The 22,970-nt window shown below is 40.2% G+C and overlaps 5 protein-coding genes and 1 pseudogene across 5 annotated transcripts; 4 read left to right on the top strand and 2 right to left on the bottom strand.

The window, feature by feature from the left end:
- The first annotated feature begins 8,807 nt into the window (after window positions 1-8,807).
- Window positions 8,808-9,629, top strand: LOC111947380 (histone H2B 1/2). Its single transcript, XM_023954411.1, has one exon. The coding sequence runs from the start codon at window positions 8,991-8,993 to the stop codon at window positions 9,363-9,365; it is 375 nt and encodes a 124-aa protein (XP_023810179.1). The 5' UTR covers window positions 8,808-8,990; the 3' UTR covers window positions 9,366-9,629.
- Window positions 9,630-13,816: 4,187 nt separating this feature from the next.
- Window positions 13,817-14,288, bottom strand: LOC101171054 (histone H3). Its single transcript, XM_020705953.2, has one exon. The coding sequence runs from the start codon at window positions 14,237-14,239 to the stop codon at window positions 13,829-13,831; it is 411 nt and encodes a 136-aa protein (XP_020561612.1). The 5' UTR covers window positions 14,240-14,288; the 3' UTR covers window positions 13,817-13,828.
- A 283-nt stretch (window positions 14,289-14,571) lies between these two features.
- LOC101171134 (histone H2A-like) lies at window positions 14,572-15,055 on the top strand. The gene has a single exon (XM_011480632.3). It carries the CDS (start codon window positions 14,593-14,595, stop codon window positions 14,977-14,979), a length of 387 nt encoding a protein of 128 aa, XP_011478934.1. The 5' UTR covers window positions 14,572-14,592; the 3' UTR covers window positions 14,980-15,055.
- A 997-nt stretch (window positions 15,056-16,052) lies between these two features.
- Window positions 16,053-16,510, top strand: LOC101170898 (histone H2B 1/2). Its single transcript, XM_023954407.1, has one exon. The coding sequence runs from the start codon at window positions 16,085-16,087 to the stop codon at window positions 16,457-16,459; it is 375 nt and encodes a 124-aa protein (XP_023810175.1). The 5' UTR covers window positions 16,053-16,084; the 3' UTR covers window positions 16,460-16,510.
- A 3,438-nt stretch (window positions 16,511-19,948) lies between these two features.
- On the top strand, window positions 19,949-20,718 carry LOC101170646 (histone H4). The gene has a single exon (XM_004065527.4). The coding sequence runs from the start codon at window positions 19,979-19,981 to the stop codon at window positions 20,288-20,290; it is 312 nt and encodes a 103-aa protein (XP_004065575.1). The 5' UTR covers window positions 19,949-19,978; the 3' UTR covers window positions 20,291-20,718.
- Window positions 20,719-21,686: 968 nt separating this feature from the next.
- Window positions 21,687-22,565, bottom strand: LOC101170398 (annotated as a pseudogene).
- Between the last annotated feature and the right edge of the window lie 405 nt (window positions 22,566-22,970).

The raw sequence follows: 22,970 nt of genomic DNA, 5'->3' as shown, positions 1-22,970 counted from the left end.
GTTTCACAATGACCACACTTTGACGCAAGCGGGGCCAGCGCTTTCAGAAGAATGCCGGCTGACGAGTCAGCAAAGATCAGGTGGGAAGGTTAGAGAGATCTTGAAGACGTCAGAAACTAGGGCTTTCAGAGCCTGAACGGTAGAAACTTCTGGGGTTTGGAAGATCTCCTTGAAGACATCAATAAAAGCTGATGAATGAAGCTTTTCCGAGGTGTTTGCAATCATGAGGGCTTTGTTAGAAATCAAAGAGGAAATTAGATCAACTTGACCCCAAAAATGATCCGTGGTGCAGGAAAGTAAAGGAATAAAATAAATTGCCTTGATATTAAAAGCCATCATCAGTGCAAAAACAACACATAAAACTATCATGTGGGTTGTGTGGACAAATAGTAATTAATTAAAAACATTGGTGATTGAAAATAAATTAAAAAAAAAAGAATAAAAGTAATTATTATTCATAAGAAAGATACTAAGGTTAAAAAAATGAACACATAAATAGACAACAAAAGAACAACACTAGCTGCGTTTCCGTTACACATACTGTGCACAAAACTTGATCAAAATTCTAGAAAAGTCGAAACAACACAATTTTGCAATTACACTGTTTCCATGAAATCATAATTATGCGAATAAACACAAACCAACACACGCGATCAGTCAATTAAAAACAATGGCAACGGATGTGAACAATTCTTTGATTCAAAGCAGATACATTCAAATTTCTGCCACGGCAGTAGCGCTCTTCATCGTCAATCAAAGGAGACATCGGCGTCTTATTCAGGTCATGGAGCGGCGAGCTTCTTTCACGTGGGAGCGGCTACAGATGAAGCAATTCTGGGAAATGGTGGTTGGTGATTTTACAGAGGAGCCAACAATTCCACATGACCCGATCCACCTTTGATGAACTTTTCACCTCTTGTGGCGCCGCTGTGCAGGGCAGCGACCAAAGCAGCCAGTTCCCACCAAGAAATGCACTTAATTCGAAAAAAGTTTTTCAATTTCAGTTTTGCATTTTTCTTATAATCGAGGGCATAGATCCACATGTGTCAAACTCAAGGCCCGCGGGCCAAATGTGGCCCTCCATGTCATTTTATGTGGCCCGCGAAAGCATACAAGTTTTTAATTTTTCTTAAAATAAAAAATAAAAATTGGTGTGTATTTAATCATATCTAGGGGGAATCTGACTTGAAATATCTGATTGGGCAACTATACATTAGGACTTAAACACTGTCCATCTAACCTAACCTCACAGAATCAAATTTAAAAGGATTTATGCTGGAGTAACAAGTAAACATATGTTTTCTATGCAACTGTAATTGTCACTTTAAAAAGTTATAATGAGTAAATAATTAGTTATGTAACGGGAGGAATAGTTACATTCATTTTTCATTACATTTGGTTACATGTATAAGTTATATCTGGCCCTATGAGGACAGCCACTATGTTGATGTGGCCCTCTATGAAAATAAGTTTGACACCCCTGACATAGATGAAGAAAATTAAGCTTAAATTTTCATTTCTGAGTATTTCTTTATTCAAATTGTTGTGAAACAGGACCAGATGGAAGCCGATTAAAATTGTGCCTTCAAAAATATGCAGAAGCAAACGAAAAAGTGTCATTTGAAAAAGATCCTATTTGTAACGAAAATAATAGAGGCCACAAGCTCCCTGCTCCGCTCCATTCCTATGCATCATCCTTTAGACAAACAGATCCATGAACGTCTTTGTTTTCCTCGTCTGAGCTGGAATCTGGATCAAAACTGCACGGCTGGATTACGCTGATATTGCTCACCATTTTTGTTGCACTGCTAATGTTAGGTTGGGGTTGTGAGGAGCTGTAAGCTTGCAGGATACATGTAAACAGAGAGCTCTCGGCTCCATGCCAATGGATCCCCATCCACAACTCAGAGGCGAATTTCTATTGAACTCCTGCTGCTCTGCAGAAACTATGGCCTAGAAAATGACAGCTTTTTTTTTTTTTTTTTTTTTTTTTTAGCTAAAAACGGCATAATTATAATTAAAAGACCTCTGAAAAAACTTTCGAAAAAAAGATCAAAAGATGATGGGAGTGGGACTTTGAAGGGGAAAATTTGTGACAAAATAAAGTTGCTAGATGTTTTCCGCAGCTTTTATCCTTAGTTTCCTTTTGACTCATTCAGCTTTTGTAATGACGGTGTTTGTAATGAGGACAGCATGAGGTAAATGAGGCAAAGATTTCAAAATGTGAACAAACAAGACTCTGGTGTTGGGATGTAGTGAAAACATTCAATTGGTACGAGAAGATTCTGTTTACTGAAGAAAAAAAAACATAACACATGATTAGTTAATGTTATGCAACATCATAATATTATAATTAATGTAGCCTTATTCAGATTCAGTATCAGTGTGTTAATTTAGTGTTAATGGAAACCTTGAGAAGGTAACAAGTAGAGTTTGGGGTTTTGCTCAAAATGCACCCCACCTTCATAATGACAGTTTCTTTTTCTTACTTTTACTTTCCTTTTGCACTTTTTATCATTAAACAACATTCCTGCACTTTTTCTAGTAACTGCTGCTTTGACGTCAGGGTGTTTGTGTTTTAGTAGAAGTGCATCATCATGGCAGGTGACGATTGAAAGCTCAGAACATTTCTTGCCGTTCAAGCCGGCGTTATTTGCGCTTTCGCAGGGAAAAAAGCTGCAGACACCACTCTTTCAGAGGAAACACGGGTGTTGCGACATCAGCCCGAGCAGGTTCTGCTGTTTGTTTGCCAACAGTGAAAATGTGGCTGAAGCAGCAGTGACTCACCGCTGCAGAGACTCCCTCTGAACTCAGACGCCCGCACGGCAAACGCTGACGCTCAAAGATGTGCAGATCCAGTCGGCTCAGCGCGGTTTGCGAGCTGAGATCATCGTGGGCGGGGAGCCTCGAAGCGCCATCAAAGGAAACCTTTTGAACACAGATGAATAGATGTCAGCTGAATGCACGCTAAAGCCCAAAACACCGGAGAAATGTCTGACCTCACAGGAAATCTTGCAGTTTTCAGCATGAACAGCAATTTAGGAAGACAAAGATTATGATGATGGATAAACTGACAAAAATCTTTTAGTCTTTTAAATGAGCAGATTAGTCATGACACAGGAATTGAATTCGGCATTTTGGGTTTTCTTCTCCCTAAATGTCATTTATGGTTTATCAAAAATCAACACACTGATATGTAAAGTTCAATAGTCTGTGAGTTCACATGTGGTTAAACAATGAGACAAATCTAGTCTAAACTCCCCCGATTGATATTTCTTTTAACCCACTGAGAGGCACAACATTAAAGAATTAACTGATTTTTTCCCCTTGAATTTCAAATTAATGAAATCCACAAAAAATGACAACATAATATTTTTATGACATATAAATGTACCAATTAGGATATGTGGGGTGATTTGGTTAGTTTTGATCACAACAATGTTAGTTTCAAATGCAAAAATATGGTTCCGAAAAAAAGCACTGTATTTACCCACTGTCTCTAATTTGATCCACATATTTTAACTTGATGTAGATGTATTATAAATAGTTCATTGTGGAAAAAAATGAGACATTATTTATATATTTAATACCAAGTGTTCCAGTTTGTCTTTTGACTATGATTATGTTGTTTTAGGCCAAACTAAAAATCTTAAAAAGTGTTGTTTTTAGGATATACTTTCTGCTGTGGCAGTAGTTTATTAAAACTTTGCTTCTGAGATGTGGGCGGGACCACTGGCGTGGAGTAAGGCCACTCTACTTCCTGTTATCCTTTGTTAACACTCTTTCCCACTAACCTACAGCTCCTCACATCACCAACCTAACATTATGATGTCTGTTTTTCTAGAGCTATTATGCAAACCGATTGTTTTTTTTCTGATTGTCACCTGTTGTTTGTTTGTTTGTCGTGAACCTGTATGCGGCGGACCCAATTTCCCAAGCTGGGATCAAAAAAGTATCCTTATCTTATCGTATTAGCGGTGCAACAAGAATGGCTAGCAATGTCTGAGCTATCCAGCCATTCAGTTTAGATCCAGATTGCAGCTCAGACGAGGAAAACAAAAACGTTCATGATCTGTTTGTCTGCAGGTGGATGCATCAGAACGGAGCGGAGCAGGAGGTTAGTGCATTTTTTCATCTGCTCCTGATTCACAAAGGTTTTAATGAAGAAGAAACACTCAGAAATGCAAAAACAAAATTAAAATTTATTTGCCAATGTCTGCCAATTTTTTTGGGCATTTATGTCAAATTAAGTTTTTTTTAAAAACTTTTTTTTGTTTACATTTTCTATGTTTTAATTTAAATGAAGATTCTTTTAAGGGAAATTTGACACAGACTGAGCTGCTGCAGAACCAAAACATTTGATCTTCTCTGAGAACCCGGGTCTTAAACGCTGCTCCATGAACTGCTTCTATAACAGTTTTGTCACAATACGGTTCTAAAGCATGAATGTACATGGAGAGACGAACCAGGCTGTGAATAGGATTACCGTACAATAAAAAAACCAACAAAGTAAGTTTCTCATGAGGGAAATCCATAAACAGGGTTGTTTGTCAATTCCTTGGAATTCTCTTCTCATTCTATATCTTTTGAAGAACTCAGAAAAACAATAAAGTAGAAAAAAATATTTTAGCCGTGGTTCATCTTTAACTGCCAGAATCTCCACTGTCTCAACAGCATTACATCCATCTTCTGTTCCTGCTCAGTCCTCTGCAGGGTCACACCGGTTGTTGGAGCCTATCTCTGCCTCTTCGGGGCGAAAGCAAGATGCATTATGGGCCACACAAACAGATTCCATCCTTCGAGGCAACATAGAGTCACCAAACCACTTCTGAAGCTTGTTTTTGAAGTCTGGGAGGAAGCTGGAGCGCCTGCAGAAAACTCACGCAAGCACGGGAGCGTGCAAAGGACAAGGACAAAGTTGGACCCAAACTAAGTTTATAAACTCAAATTTAACATAAATGTACACAGAATTTAGTAAAAACTCCCTGAAACATTCATACAAAGTCACTGACATCCATATAAAAACGGTTTCTTCGCATGTGAGGCGAGAAAGTTTAAATAAGGTCAATTAAAAAAACAACAACGTTTTAGCTAAATGTTGAAGCCTGTTAGCCGAATGTATTTTTTCCAGTTTACATGTGCTGCACAGTGTTGGTCATTCTCACAGGAGGAAAAGGTGGCTTATGTTGGGAATGAAAAATGACTGGGCTCCTCCGATGGATGTAAACAGGCTGGAGCTGTGCACGAGAGCCGCAATGTTCACCTCATGTAAACACGCCAAAGAGAGAAGAGTCTGTTTTTGTTGACCGAGCTTTGAGCGCACTCCTTCTTCTCAGAGCAAACACTGACTTTACTGAGTGCTTTCACTGTGATGTCAGCTCAGAGCACTCATGCGGATGCTGCCTGGAGCCACAGTGACCCCTGCAGGTTTTTTAGGACCGTTTCTACAGAGCAGGCGGAGTTCCACTGCAAATCCGTCTCTGAGTTGTTGGTGCAGACAACCCAGCCCACATTTTCCATCACCCTCAATTGAGTTTTATATCATCCCCCACTTAACAGCCCCTCACACCCCAAACCTGACATTATCAGTGCAACAACAATGGCGAGCAATATTGTACACTGTAAAAAAATGAAACAGGCTGTGTGAACAAGTTCCCCAACCATAATATGTGGCTCTTACTCAAAGAAAACAAGTTTCTAAGATGTACATAACTCTGTTTAGTAAATATGACTTAAAACCTTACAAAGTGTTTTTTACTCAATTTTTATATATTGAGTCAACTTCACTGTAATAAGTTCAAACAACACGTGTCGACATCTCGAAAGATCTGGCAGTGCAAGGAATTGTGGGATACCATTCCCTTTTGCCTGTTGGGGTGTTGTGTTTTGTTGTCTGACTGTTTTACTCTACTAGTCATTTAAACTTTGTCATATGTGAGTTAAGTAAAATCAAAGAGTGAAAATGAGAATCAAAGTAGAATTGACTTTACATTTTCTTGTCACAAAAACTAATGTAACAGAAGTTTAAACAAACATTTTAGAATTTGGTTTACATGAAGTTAAGACATTGAGTTGAACACACTTTAGTCAAGTTGTTTGACCAAAAATAGATTAAACTGTGTCTTTTAACACGAGGCAACTGTGTTAAAAGACACAAAATACATTTCCTGGAAATATTTTCCATGATTTTTCTGTTCATTGAACAAGTCATTTTTTTCAGTGTAGCTATCCTGCCCCGAATCCGGTTGCCAGCTCAAACGAGGAAAACAAAGAAAACAAAGACGTGGATCTGTTTGTTTGCAAGCAGCAGGAAGCTTGTGGCCCACCCATTTTATTTTCTACATAACAACTACAACCTTTTTCAAATGTTGCACCAATTTTAATTAAGAAATACTTTCAAAATGCAATGTTAAACTGTTAAATTGTATTTACATATGTCCTCCATCATCAGAAGAACACTTTAAAAACACCAAAAACGCCATTTTCATCAGAATGGTTAAATTCAACTTCAAGAACCAGATTGTGGCAACAAGTAAAAAAAATCAAATTATGGGTGGGATTATGCAAATTTACTTTTTCCTACTCCGTTTCAAGCTATTAATCATACCATATTTGACAATTATGATATTTAATTGATTTAAAATACGGATTCCATATGTGAGTACTGTATGTATACATGCAAATATAACTAGTTATGATTTGGAGAAATTGTAATGTCAAGAAGAATGCATCATTTACTTTGATTTGTTTTCCTTTCAATTTTTGAAAGAATATCTCAAATAGATTTACTATACTTATGTATTTGATTTATTGTCTTTTTTTCATCAAACAAAATCAACCAAACAAGTTGTAATTGGGAAATGGGAACCTTTTTTCAGATTTTTAGAGGACAGCTTTAATAAAAAAGTCATGAGAAAACCTTTTTGACTTAAAAAACAAAAAAACAAAAAAGACAAAGACATGGAAGCGTGTGGACTGAATTTAAAAAAAAAAAAAGACCAAAAAAAGAAGCCAAACAAGGACAAAGTCAGCTTTCAGGGAGGAGTGTGACTTTTTGTGAGGGTCATAAATATTTATAAGTCCTGACTGGAGGGCAGTGAAGAGACTGCATGAACTTTTAATGAGCACTCAGGTTAAATGGGACATTTTATGTCCATAAATGGCTCATTTTAGTCTGGGTTAAACACCCACTGAATATAAATAAGGACAGAATTCTTCTTTTTAATTCTGCAGACTTCCAGAGACTTTACTACCAAATTGATTTGACTCTTTTCTGTGCAGCTTTTGAATGCTCTGTCATCAATGGAGCCATCGTTGCATCACAGCTCCAGAACCGCCTATAAACTGGATGACAGCGTATTTAGCAGTGCTTCATAGCTTTCATAAACTGCTTAATAAACGTTTTTAATGAGGAGTTTCATGCTTCAGCTTTTACTGGATGAGGATAAATCAACAGTTTTTTGTTTTTTCTGTAAAGATCCACATTAGAGCACATCCACTGGACTTAATGCATCTGTGTAAAAGCTTCACGACTTCCTGAATTGAAACTGAACTTTTTGGTAGTTACATTACGCAGAGTCACTTAATTGTGCATTATCGTTTTTTTTATAAAACAAAACAAAAAACACAGACACTTTTTGTACAAAGTACACCTTTTATTTGCTTATTGGCCACAGTCATAATTTGGTTGACCTTACAAAACTTGTTTCGGTAAGGTCATGGGGTTGGAGTGAGCGTGTCCGCTATGGTGGCCCCCGGGAGGCTGACTGTTGGACAGACAGAGAACCACTGCGGCGTGGAGAGGCTAAGGCCTCCAAAACTTCATCAACTTTTTCTTATTTTCATAATAATAATAAAAAAGATCCTTTAACTTTAAATTTGTTTTCATTTTTCCCCTCTCGGATTCTTGCGGGACAATAAGTATTTAACCCTTGTGCTATCTAGGCACTTTAACATTGGGAGTTGGGTCATCTAGACCCACTAGACAGTGCGCTGAACCTTTTTTTCTTCAATGATTTGTGATCTTCTCTGGTGTCCATGGATTACATGAAATCTTTCCACCTTTGTCATGGTAGGGAGAACACGTCAAAGTAAGGGTGGGGTCATCTAAGACAGCACAAGGGTTAAACTGGTTCATTTGTTAAAAAAAAAAATAGCATTTACTTTATTTTATTTGTTTACATCAAAACAATTAAAAAAATTATATTTTATGAATCAAGAGGAGCAGAGAAAAAACTTAAGGTATCTGCCCCATCATCTGATTATTTTAATGATTATTTTAATTTGAGCAACAAAAATTAATCTTAACAAAACGTGCAAACATTTGCTAAGATATGGCAAAATAAAGGCCGCAAAGGCATTCCTTTGCAGAGTATAGAGTCGAAAGAGACTGTTCTTTCCCAGGAGTCGAATAGAAAGTATCAGCTGCTGAGAGGGAATTGAAGTGCCAGTCACTAATATATTTTATACACCTCACTTAACGTGAAACATTTGTTTTTTTCAGTAACGTATTTTTCTATTATGCGCTGCATGTTTTGATACAAAAATATGTTATTTGTTCCTCACTTCACGTGACCTTGAGGGCGCTAGGGAGCTGTCCAGCTCTAAAACCTAAACGAAAAAGCGAATGCTCTGCCCCTGTTTTCTGTCACGTCCTCGGAGAGAGTGGTCTGAGGCCTTTATTTTACCCTTTTTCGGTCTCGGGACTCATTTTTACCCCTCTTGGTGGATTAACGTGGATATATATTGTTGCTACTTCAATGCAACAAAGATACGTTTCGGTTAAATTGTGGCATTTGATCAACTCACAAGGTAACGAATTCAGCAGTTCGACAGGACCGAACTACCAAGACCGGCCAATTAAATACGAGCAACGACGCACAGTGGCCAATCAGGACGCTGCAACAGCACAGTTGGCTTTGCTTACAAAGGGGATAAATAAGGAATCTCGGTAGAACCAGCAGTCATCTGTGTCGAAGCGGAAAGACAACATGCCTGAACCAGCCAAGTCTGCGCCCAAGAAGGGCTCCAAGAAAGCCGTGACCAAGACCGCCGGCAAAGGAGGCAAGAAGAAGAGAAAGACCAGGAAGGAGAGCTACGCCATCTACGTGTACAAGGTGCTGAAGCAGGTCCACCCCGACACCGGCATCTCCTCCAAGGCCATGAGCATCATGAACTCGTTCGTCAACGACATCTTCGAGCGCATCGCCTCCGAGGCGTCTCGTCTGGCTCACTACAACAAGCGCTCCACCATCACCTCCAGGGAGATCCAGACCGCCGTGCGCCTCCTGCTGCCCGGGGAGCTGGCCAAGCACGCCGTGTCCGAGGGCACCAAGGCCGTCACCAAATACACCAGCTCCAAGTAAACGGACTGATGTGATCCACACAAACGGCTCTTTTCAGAGCCACACACCTGATCTGACGAGTCTCATTCCTCTATGTGGAAGAATAGAAACTGTTAAATGTTCTCAATATACAGTAGTATTTCTTCTGTATATATACACTAAACCATGCTGCAAGAATATGTTGAAAGCAAAAATGATCATTCTAGTGGGTCTGTCGAATTGTTTTGACTTGTCTCCTAATTACCCTAAATCAACTGGAATTGAAATAAAACTTGGGAGATGTGAGTCGTTCTGCTTCGGTGCACTATACTTCCCATGATGCATCGGGTTAAAGCGTCTGTTACAGCGTTGCTGTTTAGCACAAGCACAAACATGGTACAGACTTTAAGCGAGCTCTGAAGTCAGGTTTGAATAAAAGTAATAAACCAGATTATAGTTAAGTGGCCAACAGATGCATTTAAACAAAGTTGAAAATAATTTATCAAATCAAAACATTGGTACATTTAACAATTTTTTTCTTTTAAAACTTAAGAACAAACTTGGAACATGTCAATCTTTTGTGTAAAATTGTTTAGGCGGGTCATTGCATTGTTTTTCAATAATTGCAGTTGCTTTGGCATAAACAAAAATTTCTATAAATCACTTTTTGGGGAAAGAAAATATTTTTTAAATTGTGTGTAAATGTGTTGCATCAAATGTCATTGTAATAAACTGGCGGTAAAATAACTACCTGGGTACATCTTCAACTAATATGAAAACTTTTAGAAATAAAACTTGTGATATTCCCAGGCAAGTTACAGACTTTAAATTGTATATTGGGTTTTTTGTCCCCTATAGTGGTTAGGTTGTGTACTGACTTTTCTCCAGTTTCGTTTTTAAATCTCTTAAGGACCAACTCCAATGAAAATCACGTTTTTGGTGGTTTTAACGTGTTCTTGTAGCACTTTTCTAATGATGGAGGACATAAAATTATTTAGGATCATAACTGTTTCCGAGTATCTCTCTACTCTGTTCTGACTCATCAACTTGCAGACAATAGATTCATTTACATTTTTGTTTTCCTCATCCAAGCTGGCATCTGGTTCAGAACTGTACGACTGAAGAGCTCCAATGTTGATGGGATGATGGGGCATTAGCGGACATTGGTTTATCTAAATTGTCCCTAGGTGTGAATGTGAGTGTGAACGGGTGTTTTAAAACCCCTGTGCTATCTTAGGCCGCATTTACACTGCAGGTCTTTATGCCTACAAATCCCATTTTCTGACTATATCCAATTTTTTTGACGACCCGCTTACATCATCTTTTAAAAGTGACCCATATCATTTACTGCATTTACACTATACAATGCTGAACTATCAAACGTAAACGTTCTGAGGACTACGTAGCAGTATTTCCACCTTCCGTGGACCTTTTACGGACTTTTGTGATTGCGGTTGTCATGGAGGCAAGGCGGCGACAGAAGGAGGCGTTGCCTTGGGCGCTCCTGAGGGGATGCACGGGAGAGGAAAAGGGAGGGCTGCTCGGCTCTCTCTGAGTTTTGAATGAAGAAGTGTTTGCAGAAGTGCTGTACTAACAGTTTGATCCAAGTGTTGAACCTTTCCTGCGCGATGACTTCTCTTTGCCGACCGTAGTCAGAAACGCACGGGAGATTTCCTCAGTGTTCACTTTTCCATTCTGAACCCTCAGCCTCCAGAGGGGGTTAAGAAAGACTCCAAAACTTTTGGGGGAGACACCTTATTTTTAATTTACGGTTCTCCGACAGTCCCCCGCTCCGCGGTCACACCCGCTCTCGTTACACACACACGCAAGTACACGCGCTCACACACACGGTCCCCATACACGCCCCCCAAAGAAATAAACGGCTTCTAGCCTGTTCCATAGCAACGGTGTCCCGCTTCATTAGTTACTGTTTGCGTCCCGACCGGGACCGGACCGGACATAACAGCGGTTTCCAACTACGGTGTGAAGCCTGAGGCTGAAAGGTAACACGCTGACAGCAAAATCAGCACAAAAGCACCTTAGTCATGTGATCTCAGTTGGTGGTGTCCTGAATTGATGTCACTGAGGTACGACTCGCATTTACTGGGGAATATCCGATTGGTTTGCTTACATGGCAAACACAAATGCACGTATCCGATTCGTTTCCGGTTTATTTCCACATATGAGAGAGGCCTGTATCCTATTTGAGAAAAACTGAATCCATGCGCTTTTGTCCTGCTTACACATTCACCGATCATATCCGATCTGTGCCACAGGAGAGGAAAAAATCGGAATTGGGTCACTTGAACCATGCAGTGTAAAGGCGGCCTTCGATGACCCCACTCTTATTTTGACGTGTTCACTCAACAATGACAAAGGTGGATAAAGGTGGAAAGGTGGAAAGATTTCATGTAATCCATGGACACCAGTGAAGATCACAAATCATTGACGAAAAAAGGTTCAGAGCACTGTCTAGTGGGTCTAGATGACCCAACTCCCAATGGTAAAGTGCCTAGGATAACACAAGGGTTACTCTAAATTGTCCCGAAGTGTTAATGTCATTGTGAACAGGTGTTTAATAAACAAAAGGCAATTGAAAAAACGTGTGGCATTTGCCAAGGTCCACAGCCTGCTTAAAGGATGGACGCTGGAAAAGTGGCAGAAGGTGGATTTCTCAGATGAGTCTTCAGTTGAATTACATCCCAGCCGCCACAAATATTGCAGGAGACCAACTGGAGCCCGCATGGACCCAAGATTAACCCAGAAAACAGTTACGTTCGGTGGTGGAAAAATCATGGTCTGGGGTTACATCCAGTATGGGGGTGTGTGAAACATTTGCAGGGTGGAAGGCAATATCAATAGCCTTAAATATCATGAAGTATTAGCTACCTCTTACATTCCCATCCATAAAAGGGGTCAAATTCTGCAGCAGGATGGTGTTCCATCGCATACTTCCATCTCTACATCAAAGTTCCTCAAGGCGAAGTAGATCAAGGTGCTCCAGGACTGGCCAGCCCAGTCACCAGACATGAACATCATTGAGCATGTCTGGGGTAGAATGAAAGAGGAAGCATGGAAGACCAAACCAAAGAATCTTGATGAACTCTGGGAGGCATGGAAGACTGCTTTCTTTGCTATTCCTGATGACTTCATTGATAAATTGTAAGAATCATTGTCAAACCGCATGGATGCTGTCCTTCAAGCTCATGGAAGTCATACAAGATATTAAATATGGATCTCACAGTAGCACTACTTATTTCACTGATGTTATGCAACATGTTTTTGTTTTTGAAGTAAATTATTTGTTAAATTTTCACATTACTCTCTGTAGGCGACAAAACTTTTGTCTTGCCAAAATGTGACCTTTCAGTGTTCATTAAATGATCAATCTTTCTTCAGTGAAGCAATTTTATTTTACTATGTTGAACATAATTTGGGAGGGTTTTAGCTTTCATATGAGACAGTTCCTAAACCAATGGATTCATTAATAGTGAGGTTATACGCTTTTGTTTCTACAAAATGGATAAGCGACAAGACTTTTGTCAGGGACTGTAGTCTTTTTTTCCCCATAGGAACTCATCCGTTTTCATCAAGAATTTCAACCAATGTTAAAAGCCGAAGAAGGATACGGACCTTCATCTATTGTCTGCAGACATAACAGTGAAAAGAACTATAAACTCTGTTTAAACCCAGAGGAACGGCTGTTAATCAGCAGAAAGGGAACACCACCTTGGACTTTGGACAGAATATGGACCCTTTTTATATTTCAGCATTACCTTTTTATTAAAACATAAATTCTTAATCATTTATTGATGACTAAATTGATTGATTTTTAATATTACTTCACTTGCCCTAAAATATATTCATGATTTTTCCTATTGAAACATAATTTGCACATATTTTTAACTTTCGATACTTGAACAGTTATTGCTATGAAGATTTTTCAAACAGTGTTGTCTATTTTACTGATATAGTATTAGTTTTTTTTTTTTTTTTTTTATCATATGCATGATTTTGATAACATCATTTGCATACATTTTAGATAACTGATCTGCATCTGCCATGTGGATAAATCATGTCATAAAATGGTCACAGTATAACTGGGTGGGATTATAGAAATTCACTTACTTTCAAGCAATATTTAATTTTGTCTAATTATCTTAAGTCTGATAAATCGTTGTCTGAATCTATGACTGATTAATGTTTTTGTGTACCATTATTTGATGACTTTAAATAAACCCATTTCAAATCAAATCACAAACTGTACCGGTATTTCAATTTTAACTTGCTCCAAAAGCTCAATTCAAAGCTAAAGTGTTGTGGAAAGACTTTGCCTTTTGGACATTTTATTAGAGAAAATAATTAGACATTTGAACTGGAGTAACTGTTTTACAACACTTGCGATACTTATGCATTTCAATGTGGGTGTATTGGACTCAAGCTCGTCAGGAGATGCGTTAGTGGCTCTTAAAAGAGCCGTTGTGTTACTTCGAGTTACGGGGTGTTTAAGCTCTCTCCCCACGGATGCGGCGGGCCAGCTGGATGTCTTTGGGCATGATGGTGACCCTCTTGGCGTGGATGGCGCACAGGTTGGTGTCCTCGAAGAGCCCCACCAGGTAAGCCTCGCTGGCCTCCTGCAGAGCCATGACAGCAGAGCTCTGGAAGCGCAGGTCGGTCTTGAAGTCCTGAGCGATTTCTCTCACCAGCCGCTGGAAGGGCAGCTTGCGGATCAGCAGCTCGGTGGATTTCTGGTAGCGACGGATCTCACGGAGAGCCACGGTACCGGGACGGTAACGGTGAGGCTTCTTCACTCCTCCGGTGGCCGGGGCGCTCTTACGGGCAGCCTTGGTGGCCAGCTGCTTCCTCGGAGCTTTGCCTCCAGTAGATTTACGGGCGGTCTGCTTGGTTCTGGCCATTTTACTGACTCGTCTGTCTTTACAGAATCATCTGCTTCAGTAGCGGAGTCTCGCTGCTCTTAAAGCCGCCGAGAAACTGACGCAGCTTAACAGATCTGGATCCTGATTGGACAGCGGCTCCTCCTGCAGCTCAACGAGACGCCTCGCGCCCGAATGAGAGCCGCTGATTGGACCCAGATCCGTTCAAAAAGACCGCTGATTTACAGAGCGGTCTCCTCCCGCTGCTCTGCTGGAAGCCTGTCCTCTGATTGGTCTGGCAGGAAACCGACCCGCGCTCGCGACCATTTAAAGCAGGCAGAGCGACTCTGCAGCTCACTTTCTCTTCTCTGTAGAATCAGATAAGAACCTTAAACATGTCTGGACGTGGAAAGACCGGCGGAAAAGCCCGTGCCAAGGCAAAGACCCGCTCCTCCCGCGCTGGTCTGCAGTTCCCCGTGGGTCGTGTCCACAGACTGCTGCGCAAAGGCAACTATGCGGAGCGTGTGGGAGCCGGAGCCCCCGTGTACCTGGCCGCCGTGCTGGAGTATCTGACCGCTGAGATCCTGGAGCTGGCCGGAAACGCCGCCCGCGACAACAAGAAGACGAGGATCATCCCCCGTCACCTGCAGCTGGCTGTCCGCAACGACGAGGAGCTCAACAAGCTGCTGGGCGGAGTCACCATCGCTCAGGGCGGCGTGCTGCCCAACATCCAGGCGGTGCTGCTGCCCAAGAAGACCGAGAAGCCCGCCAAGACCAAGTAGATCAACGATCCACCAACAACACAACGGCTCTTTTAAGAGCCACACACGTCTCTCATTCAGATCATTTTCTCTATTAAAAATTAGAATAAATGTTCTTCTGTCAAGATGATAAATGTGCATACATTTTTAGGTTGGTTTGTGGGCAACGGCAAATATAAGAGCATGGCCTCTTTACAATCCCTCCATTTGTCATTACCTGACCATTCCACGCTCAAAGGCCCACACTGAAGATTTATAATCTAGATACATTTTTGATAACCAGCATAGAACGGTTTGTTCTAAAGTACAAAGCATGAAATGCAAGTCAAGATAAATTACATTCTATTCCATAGCTCCTGAAAACACTTTCTGATTGTTCTACATCTACGTGCAACAAAGACTAGTTTTAGCCTCACATTCCATCTTTTTGACTCTAATTCACGACAGTCATATCTAGACTTAATTTAAGTATCAAAGCATTTAGCAAAACTTTATTAGTCGCAGCACTTAAGAAGCAGAAGTTGTCCAAAAATTACATCTAGGTGCTAATTCCAAATTTTCTCCTTAACTGTTCCTTTACCACTGTCTTTCCCTCTGCATGCCAACCGTCTGTGTGCCCCAGGTTGCCAACCCCTGGTTCAGTTGATAATGATATGCATGTTAAAATGTGAAATATGTGATGGAAATTGTGTATTTTAGATACAGGATGACTCTCAGCTTGGTATAGTTTGTCAGAAGTTTTCATTGTGAAATTAAATAAATTCTCCGTTGAAATGTATTGATCTTCCTTTTTTATTTACTCCACTATGATTGTATTTGTTTATTAATTTAGAATAATCATTACAGTAGTTTAAATGTATTGGACACATGTAACCACTATTTTAAACGCAATAAAGCTATTTTAAGCAGAGAACATTACAGTTAAAATGCATTTAAAAAGATAATTTTAGGCACTTCTCTGCTGTCATCTGCTGTTTCCAACAAAGAAGCAGGACCCTATTATGCAGCCGAGACGATCGGCCAATTATAAGCAAGAGATGGCACAGTTACATTTGTATGGAAAATATTTAAATACAGCTCCGCCCGTCACTTGTCAGATTATCTCGAAGTAAATTCTAAGGGAATCATGCCTGAACCCGCCAAGTCTGCGCCCAAGAAGGGCTCCAAGAAAGCCGTGACCAAGACCGCCGGCAAAGGAGGCAAGAAGAAGAGAAAGACCAGGAAGGAGAGCTACGCCATCTACGTGTACAAGGTGCTGAAGCAGGTCCACCCCGACACCGGCATCTCCTCCAAGGCCATGAGCATCATGAACTCGTTCGTCAACGACATCTTCGAGCGCATCGCCTCCGAGGCGTCTCGTCTGGCTCACTACAACAAGCGCTCCACCATCACCTCCAGGGAGATCCAGACCGCCGTGCGCCTCCTGCTGCCCGGGGAGCTGGCCAAGCACGCCGTGTCCGAGGGCACCAAGGCCGTCACCAAGTACACCAGCTCCAAGTAAACGGACTGATGTGATCCACACAAACAAACGGCTCTTTTCAGAGCCACACAATTTATCTAAGGAGCTGGTCAATTCTCTGGATTATATAGGTTGGATACAAATTCTGATTTGAGGCTTTGACTGCATTAAGCTATAAACCTTCTGTCACAAGTGAACATGTCTGAGACATGAATAAGTTTTGTGGATCTAAAGAATATATATATATACACCAAATGGTTGTGATTTGAATCAAGTGGTTCATTCGTTAAATTGGATCACTTTGATGCCACGATGGGGAAATTGATTTATCTGTGGCAACGACATTCAGAAATGACTGCAAAAAGAGACCAATTACATTCATTGAATGTTAAATGCAGCTGCAAAAGTGTAAAAAACAAACATTTTAACTGTAAAAAACATGTAAAACTTTGTGTGTGTATGTGTATATGTATATATATATATATATATATATATATATATATATATATATATATATAAAAGCAAGTACTAAAGTACACAACAAAAACAATTAAACAGAGTCCAGGGGCGAATTCCAGAAAGTAGGATATGCTAGTAACCACGGTGAGTTTGAGGTTAAGGAAGATTATAACCTCAGCTTTTGGTTCCAGAATTGGAGGTATGTTTCAGGGTATGTTGAGGTGAAGAGGTGAAGCAGCATGGTGTGTCCATTTGAATATTTAGTTTATGAAGAAGCTCAAATAATACTTTTTCCACTGTGAGAGGGTGATAAGACCACAAATAGATGTTGGAAAAATAAACATTTTACATTGATCTAACTTAATTATTTGCTAGATAGATATAAACTTTATTAATCTCCCGAAGGAGAAATCCAGGGGCCTGTTTCAGAAAGGAGGTTAAGTGTAAACTCTGAGTGCGTTAACCCTGAAATCAGGGAAACCCTGGGTTTTCCGTTTCAGAATGGGAGGTTTGTTAAACCAGAGAAAGCAGAGTAAGTCAAACCCGTTTCTGAAAGAGAGGTAACTTATACTCGGAGTCAGTGTCCATGGTTACTTATGCTGTGAACCTAACTTGGTCGGGAGCAGGTTTTATTCTCTAAACTCAAGGTTTCTGCCGGTCCCCTCCCCTTTTTAAAGACGAAGCGGTATTTTTCGCTTTAACCTTCATTGCCCACATTTCCGTCACACAGAGACGGTCTAAGTGACAAGAATGGCTTGTCCTTTTTTGGAGGACCCAATAGATGAGGAGGCTGCATTAATTCGTAGAGAATTACATTTACGTCGTGCGAGGATTTTGAGAACTATACTCGATTTATTGTCATTTCCCCATACGTTTTTGTTTGAGCGTTACCGTTTTTCGTTGCAGTCAATTACATATACAAAATGAAAACAACATTAGGTATTGCTATGTAGATGTTTCATATGTCAAATATTGTCAACAAAGCCTACATCCATGACATGCTCTAATTTGACCTGATTGAATTATGTTTTTATACTTCATTTTTAGCTGCTGCCATGTTCTTTTAATTCCTGCAGGATTGCATCTACATGAAAATGAAATCAGGGACATTGAATCAAATTAATGGAACAATTACTTTTTGGAAACACAATTTGCTAGTACTGCTTACTTTCTTAATCCCATATAAACCTATACCACTTGATCAATACAAGGGTAGACAAAAGTTCCCTTTGAAAAACACAATTGCATGTATTAATATTAAACCGACCAACGTTTGCAAGAGGGGAAGGTTAACAAAAAAGTCCTCTAAACATTATCAATGTTAAATGCATTTTCCCCCAGATTGGTTCTGTACACTATGCAGCATTTCATGCAATTACACCAGGAATAACACTTCAAAAGTACACCTAAATATCGCCATTTTTTATTTCACACCTTACTCTATTTAAAAAGTTATTACAGCCAATATGAGGTTTGAGTGAGAGTGAGGGAGAGGATGATGAGTTTATGTAGCACCCATACTGTGTAGCGGTGTACTGATAAAGTTGGAGAAATGGTAAATGTTTTCATTCTATAAGTCTATATTGTTTTCTTTTTTTTATTGTTATAAAAATGAGTATATCTACAGGCTCAAACTCAGACATATAAAAGTTCAAGAAGTACAATAAATTAAGATGGAAAATCATGTAATTGAATTTGATTAATGTGACATTTAGTTAACTATGTAAATTTGACTTGTATAAACACTAAATGAGTTTGATGGACGGAAGAAATTAGGTTGAATAAATGTAACTCAATTACTTGTTACCAATAAAAGTAACTCATTGTAGTTGGCAAATTTGGATTCCGTAATTCAGCTGGAATATCTGGCTTTCCAGCGAGGAATGATGTTTCTGTCCTTTGTTGCAGAACTATGGGTATGAACAATGAATGGCGATAGCTTTTACTACTACTACGCCTTACTTTCTAACATCTTTTTTCACGAGCAGCTACTGGTGGAGCTCCTCGTCTGACTGTGCTGACGTCCTCTGGTTACATAAAGTACACGTTTGATCGTTTAATATCATAAAAGATTTGAAAAACATGAAGGACTCAGCCTAAGAAACTGGTATGTTGACATAAGACTTGGAGTTATTCGGTAGCCAATGAGCTTCTGGATGTTGGGAATGTCTCGCCTACCCTCCCCTCCCCTTGACTGACTTCACAGTGTTTTTACTTGTCGACAGGTTTTAGAATCAAAACCGCAAAATATAAAAGCACAACTCAAAAAGACGGTGTCAAAATAAAACTGCAACTCAAAATCAGGATTTCAGAATGGCAAGAAAACAAATCGGCAACAGAGAAATATAATTGTGCTTTGAGTTATAGCTTAGGGTTGCAAGTTATAGGTTTTGGTTCTCAATTTATGCATTTTGATTCGCAGATTTGGGGTTTTGATGTGCGGTTTTATGGTTTTGATGCGCAATTCTTTAGATGCTAAATTGACACCATACAGAACTTCGTATTAATTGTTGTAAAATAAAAAAAAACAAATAAATACAAATAAATCCTAAATGCCTTTTTTGTATTTTTCATCTAAAGCGGTTTAATTAGACTCTGTGCCTATCGAGGGTCTGCAACATCATACATTAGAGTCCAAGGAGAGTGATAAAACCCTACTTTAGTGCTTAAAAATGAATGGCCATTAATTCAGGAAATTATTTCACAACAAAATTACAGCATATATGTATCAATGTCAACATTTTAGTTTAAACAGTAAGCACCTTTAAAATAATAAAAACACTGTCGGTTCAGATCTGCAGCAGATTTCCTTTAAATGTCTGTATGGACTGCGTTTCAGTCGTCAAGTTACCAATGATAGAACTGAAATCTAACGGGTATTTTATTTGCAGTATAACGCAGCTTTGGAATTGAACCGCATTTTTATTATTGGTCACATGGTGGCGTCAAAGTGCCGGTTTTCGTAATACAAAACTTCAGAGCGAACATAAAATCGAAGAAGAAAACTCCCGCCTCTGTCTTCAAACACGTCCTCGAACTACGGATAAAAAGCAGAACTCTCCAGATTGAGCTTCAAATAGTCTTGAACAAATCGACAAAGCAATGAGCGGAAGAGGCAAGGGCGGGAAAGGACTCGGTAAAGGAGGCGCTAAGCGTCATCGTAAAGTCCTCCGTGATAACATCCAGGGAATCACCAAACCAGCGATCCGCCGCCTGGCTCGTCGTGGTGGAGTCAAGCGGATCTCCGGTCTGATCTACGAGGAGACTCGCGGAGTGCTGAAGGTTTTCCTGGAGAACGTGATCCGTGATGCCGTCACCTATACAGAGCACGCCAAGAGGAAGACCGTCACCGCCATGGATGTGGTGTACGCTTTGAAGAGACAGGGACGCACCCTGTACGGCTTCGGCGGTTAGAATATTGTCATGAGTGTCCAAGTAACCAAAGGTCCTTCTAAGGACCACCCAAAGTTCTGAAGAAAAGTTGACTTGAAATTACTGAAAATCTCCTGAGACTCGGCCCATGCGTTTTATGTCCATTATACGTGAAATGTTTTATTTCACCAGTGTACTTGTAAAGAATTAATGGATACTTTTCCAGATCCTACTCTACTCTGTAGAGCAGGGGTGTCAAACTCCTTTTCACTGAGGGCCACATCAGTATAGTGGTTGTCCTCAAAGGGCCAGACATAACTTAAACATGTAACTGAATGTAATGAAAAACAAACGTAACCTCTCAATGTTAACTCATTATTTATTGTAACGTCTTAAATGACAAATACAGCTGCATAGAAAAAGTTTGTTTCTCTAGAATAAATCCGTTTACATTTGATTCAGTCAGGTTATATGGACAGTGTTTAAGTCCCAATGTAAAGTTGCCCAATCTGATATTTCAAGTCTGATTCTCCCTAGATATGAATACACACCAATTTTGATTCTTTATTTTAAGAAATTAAAAATTGTATGCTCTCGCGGGCCACATAAAATGACATGGAGGGCCACATTTGGCCCCCAGGCCTTGAGTTTGACACTTGCTATAGAGGATATATGGGCTTTCCAGTGATGTGTCACGTGATGACAGACATTTAATGAATGTCAACTGTAGTAGACACCAGAACCAGTTTAATGTCTGCGCATTATCTTTAGGAGAAAAAAGTGAAGCAGAGGATTCTACTGGTCTGTTGCGGTGAAGAGAGCTCAGCCAATAAAAGCTCTCAATTTTCCGGTCGATCTTCCTCTGTGGCAGATGGTCCAAGTAAAAGGATGGTTAGAGTTTGAGAACACATTTAATGTTTTTTTGGGTGAATATCACTCTAAAGATCTAAATATCTGATCCTTTTTTTTCTGCTTTCCCAAATTGAGTTCTGTTTTCAAAGGAATATTGTCCTGTTGTCCTCTACAAAGGACCTGTTGTAACTTAAAATAAAATATCCACAAAAAATGAAATTGTAAGGTTTTTTAGATACGCAAAAACAAAATGTAAGACTTTTCCTCGGTTTTCAGGAGGATAGATAAGATTGCAACACCTTGTGATCTCGACGGAGTTGGAAATGAAACGCTGTCTAATTTGTGAAATATAATTCGTTGCTTGGCATCTTAGGTGTGAACACGTCCTGCTGCAGTTACATTTTCTTACGGTGGCCCTGAATGTACAAATCCCTCTATGCATTAACGTAACATAAACGTCAATTAAAAAAAGCAAAACTTTTTATAAATCTAAACTTTTAAGAGAAGTTCTAAAAAGATTTGATATCTGGACACTAAATTTGCATTTTTGTGACTGGGATTATGACGTTGGTCTGTCGTGCTTTCTGAAACGTTTTATTCTTTTGGAGTTGAGATTTTGTACGTGTTGATGTTCAGATTTCTTAAGTTACTTTAGGAATTCACCCCTCAGCATTTGTTCCCCTCACGTATCCATCTGCTAATGAAGCAGTTTGAAGTGATTTATTCCAAATCTGATCAGAGGAATGAGTTGCTGACAGAATAAGTGTTGGCTCTTAAAAGAGCCTTTGGTTCTACAGGATTCTGATGATGTTTCTTCACTTCTTCTTGGCTGCTGTCTTCTTCACTTTGGGCTTGGCTGCCTTCTTAGCAGGAGCTTTCTTGGCTGCGGGGGCTTCTTCACCGCCTTCTTGGGGCTCTTCGTGGCCTTCTTGGGGCTCATGGCTGCTTTCTTGGGCGCTGCTGCGGGTTTCTTGACCTTCTTGGGAGACTTCTTAGCCGCTGCGGGTTTCTTGGCTTTAGGAGCGGCTTTCTTTGCTGCAGGCTTCTTGGGCTTCGTGCTTTCGCTCGTCTTGCTCACCTTGAAGGAGCCGGCAGCGCCGGTGCCTTTGGTGTGGACCAGAGTCCCCTTGGTCAGCAGGCCCTTGATGACGGTGTTGACGCGGGCTTTGTTCTTGTCCACATCGTAGCCTCCGGCCGCCAGAGCCTTCTTCAGGGCGGCGGCAGACACGCCGCTGCGCTCCTTGGAAGCGGCCACTGATTTGACGATCAGCTCGCTGAGGCTGGGACCGGCCTTCTTCGGCCTGGAAGTCCTCTTCTTGGCGACTTTGACCGGAGCGGCGGCGGGAGCTGGAGCTACTTCTGCCATGTTTGTTTTGCTGTCTAGTTTGTCGCTGATCAACGCTGACGCTGTATTTAAACACACCATGAGAACCGCGGAGACTCAAGCAGAGGCGGCGCGCGCGTGCAGGAGGAATTGCGGAACTTGAGTTTTCTTCCTCGAGATAAAAGAGTAAATAATCGGTTTTGGAGCAACACCAAAAACTCTGGATGAACAAACCGACAGCGGACAAGATTCTCTTGAGTTTCAGCTCATGTCCAGCTCTGAATCCATCTGTAGTTTCCTAATGGAGCCTTCAAAGGTCACCCAAACCTCCGAAAGCTGAGCGCTGCTGAGCGACTTTAGCTACTATTTTATGTCCTTGGATGTTTAAAAAACATTCAAACTTTGTCAAAAATATGTTTATAATTGGTGAACATGTTCTTAATTTTGCTTAAACTGATATGAGAGATTTCCTGTTTTTCATTCTGTAAAAAATAGAATTGAATGTTACAACTAACACAAAGATGGCAGCTGATTAAAAAACCGAAT

The sequence above is a fragment of the Oryzias latipes genome, chromosome 1 (genome assembly GCF_002234675.1).
Source record: "Oryzias latipes chromosome 1, ASM223467v1".
NCBI classification, from domain to species: domain Eukaryota; kingdom Metazoa; phylum Chordata; class Actinopteri; order Beloniformes; family Adrianichthyidae; genus Oryzias; species Oryzias latipes.
Note: the sequence above shows the minus strand (reverse complement) of the source record. Positions and strands in the feature narration are given on the sequence as shown.

Coding starts and splice junctions, on each gene's coding strand:
- LOC101170646 (XM_004065527.4), top strand. CDS start 19,979: ATGAGCGGAAGAGGCAAGGGCGGGAAAGGACTCGGTAAAGGAGGCGCT.
- LOC111947380 (XM_023954411.1), top strand. CDS start 8,991: ATGCCTGAACCAGCCAAGTCTGCGCCCAAGAAGGGCTCCAAGAAAGCC.
- LOC101170898 (XM_023954407.1), top strand. CDS start 16,085: ATGCCTGAACCCGCCAAGTCTGCGCCCAAGAAGGGCTCCAAGAAAGCC.
- LOC101171134 (XM_011480632.3), top strand. CDS start 14,593: ATGTCTGGACGTGGAAAGACCGGCGGAAAAGCCCGTGCCAAGGCAAAG.
- LOC101171054 (XM_020705953.2), bottom strand. CDS start 14,239: ATGGCCAGAACCAAGCAGACCGCCCGTAAATCTACTGGAGGCAAAGCT.